Genomic DNA, 15,307 nt, shown 5'->3' on the forward strand with positions numbered 1-15,307 from the left:
GTATAATTCTTAAGAGTGGCCCGGATGCCTGCCATAATGATCCCATGGACCCCAATAAGGCAAGAAAGAGAGATTAATGAGTTGTGGGGGACCCCAAGCAAATTGGTACCAATGACGCGGGGCGGAGGGGAGGGGGGCAGGAAGACCAGGGGGTCATACCCAACAGAATGGTAAGCATAACCCCTCCTTGATTATCTATCTATCAGGGCTCAACTGGCTCTGTGGATATACTGTTGTGGACATCTCCTTTCATTTATCAGAGTCCAAGAACTGCTCCATCAATAGCAGTGGTGCTGTTGTACCAAGCCACTCCTGCCAGATGGTTGGAGGTGAGACAGCTCCTGGGACAACGATAGACTCCTCCTCTGGAGTAAGGACAACCCTCAGGAGGTCTGGGACAAAAAGAAGTGGAGTCTGTGGGTCAGGGAGGAATTTATACAAGTCTCAGTACACCCAGGTGTCCAGGGGGTTCCTGCAGTTAAGTCTGAAACGTGGTGAATCTGTAGTGACTAGATTGTCTTGAGATAGACAAGGCAGTACTGACAATGGGTCCAAACCAGCAATTGTAGACTGAACTGGAGAATATCTGCCTATCCTTTCGCTAGTACATACGTATGTACTAGGAAGGGGCATTTGGAGGGATGTGTGTGTACTGGAAAGGGGTATTTGAAGGGTGCTGGAAGGAGTTACGTGGAACCCCCCTGACCCAAACACCCACACACCAGCTTCCCGCCCCCTCCCCACCCGGGAGCCTAGCCAAGGGACCACACACCCACACTCCTCCCCTCAGAGTCCAGTCACAGGCTCTAACCCATCCAGCTTCATTACTGTCGTACAGAGACGACCCATACCTGCTGATAGTGATGGGGCACAATTTAAAGGTTTAGCCGCCCCCGGAACAACTCGAGTCATGTGTCTCTCCCTAGTTACTCTCAGTCTCACCTCCCAGAAAGCAGCAGGCCCTCCACGGAGCTCCCGATGGGGTGCAGCTCGCTGGCTCTGGCAGCTGCCACACAGGGAAGGGGCCTGGCTGCACTACGTGACCGAGGAAGGCTGGCAAACTTGGGAACCGCAACCTGCCCAAATCTCCAGTGCAGGCGCACTGCGAGATGGGGATTTGGGCTCTCCCATGTTCAGTGACTCCCAGTGGTGGCCAGCAGCTCTGCAGTGCCAATTATAGGGCGGGGTAGGGAGAAATGAAATTCTGTGCAGAATTCCCTGAGGAGTAGGATCTGAGCCTGGAGCCGGCCTCTTATTTTCATGTTCCTTAGAAATTTAGAAAAAAAAGTCTTAGAAATGTCAGAACTGGAGATTTTAACTCATAAGACTTCTAGCAGAAGGAAGGCCTGGAGCCTGTTCTGCCTCTTCCTTCTAGTTCATGATGTGAAAGACCAACAGATAGTACAAGGAATAGGAGAATGCCCTTTTCCTAAGCATTTTAGGCACGGAGCATGGGCATCTGATGCCGGAAAAAACTGTGTGATAATGCACATCTTTTAAATCCATATTTCTTGATCTTTGGATCCACCATAGCTAAGTAACAGTAATACCAATACTAACATTAACTATTTACAAATGTCTAACTATTTAAAAAGTAAGGCACGTATCTTACTAAGGATCTTGAATCCAAAGAATGCTCACATCTGGTCATGTGGCTGGAAGGAACTGAGGGAGCAACCACTGCCATGCCACCTTGTACAGCCCCATTCTCAGAACGTGCTAGAATGCTGAGGGAAGGGGCAAGGAGGAGTGCTCTAACAGGCAATACTAGTAGAAGGCTGCACTGGTCAAAGGCACTAGTCAGCACATATCCAATATGCAAAGGACACTCGAAGAAGAGCACACAGATTTAAAAATTACAAACGTAATCTTAGTAAAATAGTTTGTTTCACCAGGACAGGCTCCTGATTGTTTGAGAGATACCTAGTAAAATCATGGCCAGTGTTTTGCAAACCCATCCCCGCACTTTTTTTTTTTTTTTAAGTGCCAGTAAGATTAAATGACCAAATGTCCTAACCGTTGAAAAATTCAAGCCAAAATGTTCACACCTATGAGCTTCCATTATATTTAAATAGGCAAACAAGCATTATTTGTTGCTTAATAGTGCATTATACATTACCTTTCTTTTTAGTGGCTTGTTTAATCTTTAAGCAAACAACGCACTCTTTCCTTTCTGAAAGTCCCAAGATATGAAGAAGTTCTTGCACCTCTTTGGGATTGTTGGGGCATATGACACAGAAGGCATCTCCAGGTTGGTAGCAAAATGTTGTTTTCTAAGATAAAGATTTTTTTTTTTAAATAAAGCTGTGTAATAAACCATGGCCCATATTCTCCACACTCATAAAACAAAATCCTGCTGTTAAAGACAATACCATCGTTTTATATTTTTATTATATTTGGCCCTGGTACATCAGAAATATAAGCATGTAACCTTTTCTTTTTAAATTTAAGCTTTCTACTTAGGAAACCTATTCTCTTACTGGTTGAAGAGTTTTTCAAATATATAAAATAAGCCCAGTTAAACAGTTTATGCAGAAAAAAATGTGTTTACAAGGAGATTTGTATATACAAGAGGCCCCAATTCATCATTAGTTGTGTATATTGTTTTTCTGTGTCTGGAGAACTAAATAATATAGCTACCACTAACAGCGACCACTCTGAAAACTAAATAAATACTGAATCTTCGTGGTGAACAATTTACATAAATTTGTTACCCTAACAGAAAATTAGCAGGTTAAAATACTTTGGTGAATGGTGATTATAATTATATACAATTATTTCCTTTTCCTGAGAAAATTAGCACAAGTAAGAGAAATTCAAAGAAAATTAAACATAAAACTAGATCTCTGAATATAAATAAGAGGTCGTAGTCTCTTTATTTGGCTGAGGTGCATGATGTTAACTGATGACTTAATCCCAAGCGAAGGTACATGATGCTAATGAATGCTTAAGTCTTAAGTGGAGCAGAGCATCTGACTCAAGAGGTGAATATAGCTGAACTGATTGTTAACAGCAACCATAGTATAATTCAATTTAATATCCTTGTGGGGCCCAAAGAAGCCCACCACAGTAGCACAAAACTACATAAAACCAAGGAAGCTAGTTAAAAGGTACAGACACAAAAACTGAAAGGTCTGTAAGATGCATAGAAACCTTTTAAAAACATTATAATAGAGGCTCAAATTAAATATATACTCCAAATTAAAAAATATAGTAAGAGGACCAAAATGTGCCATCATAACTAAACAAAGTAAAGTAAGTATTTAGAGGCAAAATGGCATCCTTTAAAAAAGGAAAGTTAAATCCTACTTAGGAAAATATAAAGGAGCATAAACTCTAGCAAGTCAAAAGGTAAAGTATAATTAGGTATGCCAAAAAAAAATAATTTGAAAAACAACTGACCAAAGACAAAAAAATGTGTTAGTTTTTCATTTAAGTACATCAGAAGCAGGAAGCCTGTCAAACAATTACTGGGGCCACTGAATGACCAAGTGCTAAAGGAGCATGCAAGGAAGATATGATAATTGTGGAGAAGCTAAATAAATTTTTTGCATCAGTTTTCACTGCAGAGGATGAAAGAAAGATTCCCACACCTGAACCATTCTTTTTTTGGTGACAAATCTGAGGAAGTATCCCAGAGTCAAGCATCAATAGAGGAGGTTTTGGAACAAATCAAGAAATTAAACAGTAATAAGTCACCAGGACAACATGGCATTAACCCAAGAGTTCTGAAGGAACTCAAATATAAAATTGCACAAGACCTAACTGTGGTATGTAACCTATCATTTAAATCTGCTTTTGTACCTGATAACCAGAGGATAACTAATGTTACACCAATTTTTAAAAATTGCCCCAAAGACGATCCTGGTAATTACAGGCTGGTAAGCTTACATTAAAATACCAGGCAAACTGGATGAAACTATAGTAAAGAACAGAATTATTAGACACAGATGAACACTATTTGTTGGAGAAGAGACAACAAAGCTTTTCTAAAGGGAAATCAGGCCCCACCAATGTATTAGAATTCTCTAAGGGGATTAAACATGAAGACAAGGGTGATCCAGTGGATATAGCACACTTGAACTTTCAGAAAACCTTTGACAAGGTTCTTCACTAAAGACTCTTAAGCAAAGTAAGCAGTAATGGGATAAGAAGGAATGCCCTCTCATGGCTCAGGAACTGGTTCAAAGACAGGAAACAAAGGGTAGGAATAAATGGTCAATCTTCAGAATGGAGAGTGGTAAATAGCAGTGTCCCTCAGGGATTTGTACCAGAACCAGTGCTGTTCAACATATTCATAAATGAGCTTGAAAAAGGGATAAACAATGAGGTGGCAAAATTTGCAGATGATATAAAATTGCTCAAGATAGTTAAGTCCAAAGCAGACTCTGAAGAGTTATAAAGGGATCTCAAAAACAGGGTGACTGGGCAATAAGATGGCACATGACACACAAGCCTCTTCGACTACCATTCCAGAGGACATGCTTCCATGCTGCTGATGCTAGTTTCAAAAAAAAAAAAAAAAAAAGGGGGGGGGGGGAATTAAATTTGTGACTGAACTCCTTGGGGGAGAACTGCATGGCTCCTGCTCTGTTTTACCCGCATTCTGCCATAAATTTCATGTTATAGCAGTCTTGAATGACGACGCAGTATGTTGTTCATTTTAAGAACATTTTCACTGCAGAGTTGACAAAAAAAAAAACACCACATGCACACATAGAAGGTACCAATGTGAGATTTCTAAAGATAGCTACAGCATTGGACCCACGGTTTAAGAATCTGAAGTGCCTTCCAAAATCTGAACATGCTTTCAGAAGAGTTAAAAGAGAACCACTCCAATGTGGAAACTACAGAACCCGAACCACCAAAAAAAGAAAATCAACCTTCTGCTGATGGCATCTGTCTCAGATAATGAAAATAAATGTGCCTCGGTCTGCACTGCTTTGGATTGTTATCAAGCAGAACCCATCATCAGCATGGACCCATGCCCTCTGGAATGGTGGTTGAAGCATGAAGAGACATATGAATCTTTTGTGCATTGGCACACAAATAACCTGCAACCCCGGCTACAACAATGCCATGTGAATGCCTGTTCTCACTTTCAGGAGACATTGTAAACAAGAAGCAGGCAGCATTATCTCCTGCAAACGTAAACAAACTTGTTTGAGCGATTAGCTGAACAAGAAGTAGGACTGAGTGGACTTGCAGGCACTAAAGTTTTACATTGTTTTATTTTTAAGTGCAGGTTTTTTTTTGTATATTCTACATTTGTAAGTTCAACTTTCATGATAAAGAGATTGCACTACAATACTTGTATTAGGTGAACTGAAAAATACTATTTATTTTGTTTTTAACAGTGAAAATATTTGTAATAAAAATATAAAGTGAGCACAGTATACTTTGTATTCTGTGTTGTAACTGAAATCCACATATTTGAAAATGTAGAAAATATGCAAAGCTATTAAAATAAATGGTATTCTATTCTTGTTTAACCGTGCGATTAATCACGATTCATTTTTTTAATCTCACAATTAATTGTGATTACTTTTGTTAATCTCTTGACAGCCCTAATGCAAAGTAGTGCACTTGGGAAAACAATCTCAACTATACACACAAAATGATAGGATCTAAATTAGCTGTTACCACTCAAGAAAGATCTTGGAGTCATTGTGGATACTCCTCTGAAAATATCCACTCAATGTGCCGCGCCAATCAAAAAAGCTAACAATGTTATGAACAATTGGGAAAGGGATAAATAATCAGACAGAAAATATCATAACACCACTATATAAATCCATGGTACGCCCACATCATGAATACTGCATGCACTTTTGGTCACCTGATCTCAAAAAAGATATATTAGAATTGGAAAAGATACAGAGAAAGGACAAGAAAAATGAGTTATGGGTATGGAACAGCTTTCCGTATGAGAAGAGATTAGAAAGACTGGAATTTTGGAAAAGAGATGACTAAGAGGGGATATGATAGAGGTCTATACAATGTGACTGGTGTGGAGAAAGTGAAGAAGAAAGTGTTATTTACTCCTTCACATAACACAAAGACCAGGGATCACCCAATGAAATCAACAAACAGCATGATTAAAACAAATAGAAGTACTTTACATAACACACAGTCAACCTGTGGAACTCATTGCCAGGAGATGTTGTGAAGGACAAAAGTATAACATTGTTCAAAAAAGAATCAGATAAAGTTCATGGAGGATGGGTCCATCAAGGCCTATTAGCGAAGATGGTCATCGATGCAACCCCATGAGGTGGGTGTCCCTAGCCTCTGATTGTTAGAAGCTGGGAGTGGATGACAGCGGATGGATCACTCAATGATTGCCTGTTCTGTTCATTCTCTCTGAAGCACATGGCATTGGCCAGTGTCAAAAGACAGTATACTGAGCTAGAGTGACCATTAGTCTGACCCACTATGGACTTTCTTATGTTGTTCTTATGAAACTCCAGCATGCATTGTACAAAGTATGTAGACAGTGTGTAGGCAACAACAATAAAAACATTTATTCATAAGATGCACCAGGCAAAAAGAACTCTGTGATCCTAACAATAGAGGCCCAAATTTTCAAATAAGTGCATGCACTTTTGAGCCTGACTCAGGAGTGCAAATCTTCTGGATGTGCATGTGAATTGGGGTTACACGCATAAGCACACACAAAAGAGTGCATACTCCCTTAGGTACTGACCTGTTTGAAAACTTGGGGCAGAATAATTTAAAAAACAAACCCTAATTGTAACCAAGGAAGCACTTCTGAAAAAGTCCTATTGAAATGAAAAATAATTAAACCAATAGGATTAAAGAGCCCACAGAAGGTACTTTAAGGACCTACAGAATTGAACAGACTGTGGTATCACTGCAGTAGAATTCTATAGGTTGGCTGTATGGAGTACATTGGATATTGTTTAAATAAGATAGCATTTTTATCACACAGTATCACCTAGCTCGTGTATGGTGCTTTTGCTCTAGTTTTCCCTGAGTAAAGCAAAGTCATTCTATTTTTACAACTAGGAAAATAGAGGTAGAGACTAAGTGCTATGGAGACACAAAGAAAGTCAGTGTCAGAACCAGAATTAGACTCAGGAATTCCTAACCTCCTGTCTTGTACTCATATCACTTGACCGGGCCTCATTCCTGCTACACAATGCTAGTAAGATCAATGCTTGCATGTATTAAGTATCACGGAATACCAGTTTTACCTTATTACCCAGTGTTTCAAAACATCTTCAAAGTCGTGTATTCATGGAGTCTTTTTGTTATTTTTACTAGCATCAACTTTTCCCCTCATTTTCCTCATTTCTGGTTACTTTAACCCCTTTCTTTTATTGACAGAATCTTTCACAAAACCAGTCTCATTCAATCCAAAATTAATGGAAGTCACTGTGATGTTAATGTGGCTTTAAGAGAATGAACAGAATCTCTAGGATGTGGGAGCTGACAGCTGGAGGAGGCCGATGGTTTGAGGTTAAACTGAGAGACGGACCTGAGTTCAGATGCTCTGTATATATGTTAACTATGTATTTAATAAAGACAGTTAATTTACGAGCAATGAATTATTATTATTAAAGACTAGAGAGACAAAGTGGGTGAGGTAATATCTTTTATTGGACCAACTTCTGTTGGTAAGAAGTTGTGATGGAAGCCAATGAGGGAGTTTAGTCCATCTGTCCATGCAGAATGTCCATGGGCTGGGTTTGTAGGAGATGTAGGGTTTGTAGAGTTTCTCTTGGAGTTGTTTGGGGAAGGATTTGATGATATCCTTAAGTTCCTTGGTAAACTGTGGTGTAAGGTCTTCTTTGAATTCTTTCTAGTAGATGGTGTCAGAGAGTTGCCTTTTGGCCTCGTTAATGTAGTCATCACGGTTGAGGACTATGATGGCACCCCCTTCATCTGCTGGTTTCATCACTGTCTGGTAGTTACATCTCAGGGTCTGTATGGCCATCCTTTTGCTGGTAGAGAGATTAGGGTAGATACGTTTGTGATGTTTCACAAAGCAATCCTCTATGTCTGACCTATCAGTCCTCATCCTCAAAGTCCACAACACTTTCAGAAGACAAGCCTGGGAGCTTAAATTTGTAATTCTGCTAGGCACTAAAAATCATGGACTAAACATAGACACTGCATTTATGGCTTATTACAACAATCAGTAACCACTAACCCCCTCTTTTTGTTCTCTGACTACAGAGGTGTTATCGGGACTGTCATAAATATAAAGGGAAGGGTAAACAGCTTTCTGTATACAGTGCTATAAAATACCTCCTGGCCAGAGGCAAAATCCTTTCACCTGTAAAGGGTTAAGGTAACCTCGCTGGCACCTGACTCAAAATGACCAATGAGGGGACAAGATACTTTCAAATCTGGAGGGGGGGAAAAGGCTTTTGTCTGTCTGTGTGATACCTTTGCCGGGAAGAGATCAAGGATGCAAGCCCTCCAACTCCTGTAAAGCTAGGAAGTAAGCTAGCTAGAAAATGCATTAGGGTTTCTTTGTTTTGGCTTGTAATGTAAATTCCCTGTGCTAGAGGAAATGTGTATTCCTGTTTTTGTGTCTTTTTGTAACTTAAGGTTTTGCCTAGAGGGTTTCTCTATGTTTTGAATCTGACTGCCTGTAAGATTATCTTTCGTTCTGATCTTTCAGAGTTGTTCTCTCTTTTTTTTTTTTTGTTCTTCTAATAAAGTTCTGTCTTTTAAGAATCTGACTGGGTTTTTTGCGTCTTAAAAATCCAAGGCTGGTTTGTGCTCATCTTGTTTATTCTCAAGCCTCCCCAGGAAAGGAGGTGTAAGGGCTTGGGGGGATATTTTGGGGAAAATAGGAACTCCAAGTGGTCCTTTCCCTGACTGTTAAATCACTTGGTGGTGGCAGCATTTTACCTAATCCAAGGCAAAGACTTTGTGCCTTGGGGACGTTTTAACCTAAGCTGGTAGAAATAAGCTTAGGGGGTCTTTCATGCAGGTCCCCACATCTGTACCCTAGAGTTCAGAGTGGGGAAGGAACCTTGACAGGGACACTCTACTTTGAATGATCCCTTAGAATATGTGCTACGTGCTTATGCTAAACAATCTGTTCTCTCTTGCATTTACCTGTGAGGCCTGGAGTTCTTTTCCGAGAACTGAAGAGCTCTGAGTGGCTCAAAAGCTCGTCTCTCACCAACAGAAGTTGGTCCAATGAAAGATATTACCTCACCCAACATCTCATTTCTCTAATACCATTGAGCCGACATGGCTACAACAATGCTACATATATTAAAGACTAGTTGATTACTTGACTATAAAACAACACATGGTACCAAGAGCAAAGGAAGTTATAAAAAGAATTGAAAGAAGTTTAAAAAAAATAGCTAAAAGTTATTCAGAAGTGAAAAACAAATTGGAATGAAATAAGGCAAGAAGTAAATATAAATATCAGTGAAGTTTGTATCAAAATAATTATTACGATAAAGGATCGCATGAACTACCTTATTTGAAGCCAAATGATAAAGTACATATCTAAATGGTAGAAATTGGGTTCAGAAAGCCACTTCAACAAAAGACGTACCACCTCAATCTTGTGTCATGATTAATGATGGTCAAGTGTATAGACAAAATTGGAGACATTTGCAATTGTTGTTGCAATTTTCAAACTCAGCTGAAAAAAGAAATGATATCATACCGCATCAAGAGCGGCAAGAAAATGAAAATGACATCATCCCTCTAAAGTCATAAGAGCAACTTCAATATAGAAAATATGGAAGTTAGACGGTCACTGTATCAAAGGAGATTTGTTAAAACACTTATAGTAAGCAGTTAATTCTGATTTTGTAAATAGACAGATACACACAAATAAAGTTGTGCTAAAAATATTGAAAGAAAGTAGATGTGGTGTTACTGTGGCTTTAAGAAATGAATGGAATCTCTAGGGTGTGGGAGCTGACAGTGGGAGGAGTGAGTTGCTGTGATGCTGGACTGATAGATTGACCCGAGTTAAGATGCTCTGCATATATGTTAATTATGTATCTAAATAAAGATTCTTGTTAAATTACTAGAAATGAATTATTAAGACTAGTAAACTATACTTGCATATAAAATATGTAACAACTATAAAATGTTAGCTTATGTGGGGCCATACCCTCTACTAAATAAGTGAGATCCTTTGCATTACAAACAAGATCAACCTCAGTTGACCCACACTTCAACACACTCTAGAAAGATATTTTAATAATATAACCCAGAACATTAGCATATAACATCACTCTTAACAGCTTTGTTCTCCAATTAATATTTTTTTTTACCCTTTCTTCCACCAGCTGAGGAGGTTTATCAACTTACTGAAATATCAAGTTCTAACAGCAAAGCTGTTTTTACTGCATCTTCCCTAGTGAGCTGAACTGCTTTGGTCACTGGAACATGGAAGACTATACCATCTGAAATCAATGAGGACACACTGAGTTCCTGAAAACAAGGACATAAAAGTTTAATCTGATTATATATGACCAACTGTATGGCAACCTACTATATAACATGCACAAATAAACTCACAAGTAATTAGTGGGACCATTTTCTTTTTCATATTAAGATCATAAAAACACCATACTGTAAACATGCACTCTATATACACATACAGTATCTCCCCCATACCTTTTTAAAAAATTCATGCCCGAGTACTAACAGGAACACTATTCAATTCTAAAGTGTAATAAGCACAAATTGTGGGGAAAAAAACACACAGTTTGATAAGTCACTGCTAAAGTGGATACCAAATACAGGTTCAGTAGTTTTCTCTTTGAAGAGTTACCTTAAAAGATCCAATTTAAAAGTGGCAATTAAATCAGATACTGTATGAGGAAAAGATGACAGAGTGGCTAACACCATAACTAATGAATGTTGAAAGTAAGACTATAAACCATTTAAAAATTAGAAATATAAGATACAGCTAGGGTTAGACCAGTAAGCAGCTTATGGGAGAGAGCTTTAAATACGGTTGTATTTTTAAGCCTCAGCACTCTATAGACAGTACAACAAAAGAGCCAAAATTCAGGTTCTGTGCACACCAGGAGAGGCAACATGCTCAGTGCCCAGAAGGAGGAGCATGCTACGCTGTAGCAACCCTTTCTAACTCAATGAAGGGAAAACGCTAACAATTCCAGCCCATCTCTGCCAGAGGGTGTCCTCAATTAAAGGCAAGGCTCTAGCCCTCATTCCACTCCCACCTGTATCAGTGAGCATCATCCACTACCATTAGAGAAGAGTTAAGAAAACTGAAAATGGGATATACATTATACTGTTTTCTCAGATGGATTCGAATTGTTTTATCAAATAAAACAAGGGCAACTATTGACATCAGTATCCTTAAACAGAGTTGGGCAAATAACTAATTTTTCAGTTTGCTGGCAGTTCCAAAAAAATTATTTCAAGTCAAACTGAAACAAACATTGCAAAAAATTTCAGTTAACTGAAAAAAAATCCATTTTGGTTCAACCCCAAATGGATTTTCCACACATTTGTTAAGGGCTAGATTCACAAAAACAGCCGGAGGAAGAGAAGGGGATGTGGTGGTACCATCCTCCTTATAACTTTTAGCCCAGTCATTAGGGCATTCACCTGAGATGTGGGAGACCGAGGAGCCATTTTCTCCTATGCCTCACATGAAATTATTTGAACTTGGGTCTCACTCACTACAGGAAAGTGCCTTAACTACTGGACTATAGCATATTCTGGTGTTGGGGGTCTCTCAATCCTTCCTGTTCAAATTGAACCACTTTGCATAAATAATTTAAAAAATCACTGGAGCAGGAACTTGGGTCCCCCAGATCCCAGGTAAGTGTCCTGTCCACCAGGTTATATAGTCATGTTCACACTTTTCTTGGCACAATGACTATACATTGTCATTATGAATAGGCACCATCACCACCTCCTCCTCCTTTGTGAATGACAAGTCAGTCCCTCCCCAAATTTTTTTTTGCCAAAACTATTTAATGAATTGACATCAACTTCACAAATAATTTCAGGTGTACTGAACCGGTTTTCTTTTTCCAAACAAACTATTAGTCTGAAAAAATTCACCCAGCTCTAATCCTAAAGACTCCTTATAATTAAAGCAGAAGAACGAATAATATTCATTTTGAACTGTTACCCCTTAAAGAACATTTTAAATTGCTCTCAGAATGGTTTAGTTCCAGTCACTCAGACTCAGAGTCCAAATAAATCACTAAAGAGGCCACGCACCCAGCCCCGCACTTGAGAGTGGATGAGAGGGAATCCTTTTATGGGGACGCTAAAATCTGAGTTGATGGGCTTCAGTAGGAGTTGCCTTTAGTTTTGCTTAGAAGGAAGGGGATGGTTGCTGCAATGTGAGATCTTCGAAAATACGTATGCAGCAGGGTAACAATAGGGGAACAAAGAGCATGTCAGAATTCCAAATGTCATCTGAAAGAAACTTAGAAATGTAACCAAATGCTCATGGTCTGGAAAACAAAGTACCGTTTTTGAGCTGCATTTTCTAGACCATTCTGGGCTTTGTAACTACAGAGTGCAAAAGATCACAAGCTGAGGCTGTGGAGCCTTTCTTTGTTTTGTTTTGCATAGCATATCATACCATGGTTTAAAATGGCTTCTTTGTAAAAGCATATTGAGCTTAAAGCAGCAATATCAACCATTTGCTAGCTTTTAACCTGCAATTTATTGTTCAATTTACAACAGTAAAACTAGTATGAAGTTATTATGGTGGCAAGTTTGTCACAGCTATTGACTGTATTTTGAGCTGGTTTTGCATGATCATTTCTGACTTTTGTAAAGTACTGCGTTTTGAATGAAAATTGGACTAGACGGATATTAATGGAAGGAGTTTTTCATTACTACAAAATAAATTTTTGATGATTCCAGCAATTAAAGTTGTTCACTTCCTGGCATTTTGGTGTAATTTTCTTAGAGAGGGCTTATCATCTTGTCTGTTATGTAACTGGTTATACTTATCAGGTCATTGTCCGCTAAACTGACAAACATTCATTTTCTACCCAAGATATAAGCAGACATTTGTTACTTATAAAGTAATATGAAAATCTGCTTCCTTCAGAAACATATATGCCTTAGAAATTTTTTCAAAGGTCCCACTTAACTACAGAGACACAAGGTGGGGGAGGTAATGTCTTTTATTGGACCAATTTCTCCTGGCAAGAGAAACGAGCTTTTGAGCCACACAGAACTCTTCTTCAGCTCGAAAACTTGTCTCTCTCGCCAACAGAAGTTGGTCCACTAAAAAAATATTACATTACCCACCTTGTCTCTCTCTAATTTCTCAGACACAGTGTAAGAGTGGACTCACCCCTGCGGCGCCTCCTGCTGGTTGTCGGAAATTAGCTCACCAGCCTCTGGAGCGCCCTCTGCAGGCCGGTGATCCGCCTTACCGTTGGCCCCACATCCCTCCCAGACCCAGTGCCCCATGTCTCTTGGATGGCTGCCCCCTGGCAGTACACCTATTGTCTCTCAGGGTCCCTGTCCCCACCCAGGGAAACTCCCACTCCCTATCCCTACCTTGCCTTAGTGTAAGGCTACCGCCAGTCACCAACTAGCCCCTTGTATCGGGGGAGACTACAGTGTAAAAGCCACTCATCGCTGGCAAGGAGAGGTTTGGACCTGCTGCCTTGGCCTACCTCCTTTGCAACCCCAATACCTGCCCTGCCTTGCTCTGCGTCCCAGTACCTCTATGGGCCTTGGACCAGGCCCTACAGCCTGAGGAGTTGCCAGCCTAGAGTGCCCACGCTCATCTTGCTCCTTCCCCAGCATTGCACCACCCTTCGTACCCTGTCAGGCAGGCATCCAGGCCCTGCTCTCTCCCAGCCTGGAGAGACTCTGGGCCTCTGGCTCACAGCCTTTTTATACAGGCCAGCTGGGGCCTGGCCCAACTGCAGCTGCTTCCCCAATCCGCCATCCCTAGCCACAGCACTCTCTGGGGCTGCTTTTAACCCCTTCTATTTTAGGAGCAGGATAAACACCACGCTTCACACAGCTACACTCTATTTAACTATAGGAACATGTGTGCAAACATCCATTGATCAGAATTTTCTCTATCTTTTATCATCCAAAACTCTGAAGTCCTTACCTGGCCAGTGCTGTCCTGAAACTGTACATCTATATATTCTGATGGCAGAGCAGGAATATTAAGAGCAGACTGTGAAAGAGGAGGGACTGATCGATCAAGTGAAGCTTCAGTATCTTGAACAGACACTACAGAATGAACATTAGCTGGTTTTTGGGATAAAGCATCAGTAGCCTTCACTTCTAAATCTTCTAGCTTCAAATGCTGTATTTCTGAGTCTAAGCTGCATATTCCTGACATGCTTGGGACTACAGTCATTGCAGAGACACCATTAGACACAGCCCTGAGATTGCTGCTCATGTCTTCTTTTATGTTCCATGACGTAAACTCTCTTCTGAGGGCAAGCCAAAGCCCATCAATCCATGGCTCAACCACTATTTCCAAACTGAAACAAACAAGGCAAAGTGGAGGTAAAGAATGACTTACTTCACTTTTAATTCTTACGGATAACCAAAAGAACAAAAAAGGCTTGATGACACTTCTCATTTTCTATTACCTGTACACAAACAGCTGCCATTAAAAGGACTTCCTTTACCAAAAATTCACGTTTGCATTTGACATGACATTTTTTTTCAGATTTAGGGGGAAAAAAGCACTCTTTCTGCCAACTATATACAACCTTTATCCTCTTATGATGAAGCTCATTATAAGGAGTTAAAAGAGGAGTAACTGGAAAACACATGACTTTCAGCTGTTTATTGTAAGCTACAGACATAACTAATAAAGTTCCATTTTTTAAAAACACAAAAATAAGTCTTATGGTTGTGGCAATGTTTGTATGTTTTATTCTGTCCAGCACCTTCACATGGCTAACCAATATAAACAGCATTTCAAAATAGCTTTAAGCCAAGGCTCTGGTCTCCAACTGATGGAAAGTGAAACCAGAAAAACAAGAACAAAACTATTTTCTCACAGTAAAAATCTGTATCTCCAAAGAAAAGGAGACACTGAGATTAGTGGGCCATTTTACAGAGGAGAAACAAAAATAATTCAGGGAGTACTCAAACTAATCCTGCTACTATGGGGGCGGGGGGCGGAGGCGGAGGAAGAGAGACAAAAACAAACTGCACAGAAGACTCCACCTGTTGCGAGACAAAAACTGGTATGCTCAGATGGGTAAATCTCCTTTGTATGAAGCTGAGGTCACAGTTTTGTTTGAATCCAGTCTCCATATACTAGCTAGAGGTCACATTACCCACTGTTTCAACTACAGAGATATTG

General features: G+C 39.8%; 1 protein-coding gene across 5 annotated transcripts in view; it reads right to left on the bottom strand.

The window, feature by feature from the left end:
• The window catches only part of MTRR (5-methyltetrahydrofolate-homocysteine methyltransferase reductase), a 124,639-nt gene that overhangs the window by 88,403 nt on the left and 20,929 nt on the right, over positions 1-15,307 (bottom strand). For all 5 annotated transcript variants that reach the window (XM_084619399.1, XM_084619396.1, XM_084619395.1 and 2 more), the window contains 3 exons: positions 14,090-14,471; positions 10,321-10,443; positions 2,120-2,273 (listed from right to left, as the gene is read on the bottom strand). In XM_084619399.1, the coding sequence (XP_084475525.1) occupies positions 2,120-2,273; positions 10,321-10,443; positions 14,090-14,471 (659 nt within the window). The remainder of the gene's footprint in view (positions 1-2,119; positions 2,274-10,320; positions 10,444-14,089; positions 14,472-15,307) is intronic.

The sequence above is a fragment of the Lepidochelys olivacea genome (genome assembly GCF_965140295.1).
Source record: "Lepidochelys olivacea isolate rLepOli2 genome assembly, chromosome: 2".
NCBI classification, from domain to species: Eukaryota; Metazoa; Chordata; order Testudines; family Cheloniidae; genus Lepidochelys; species Lepidochelys olivacea.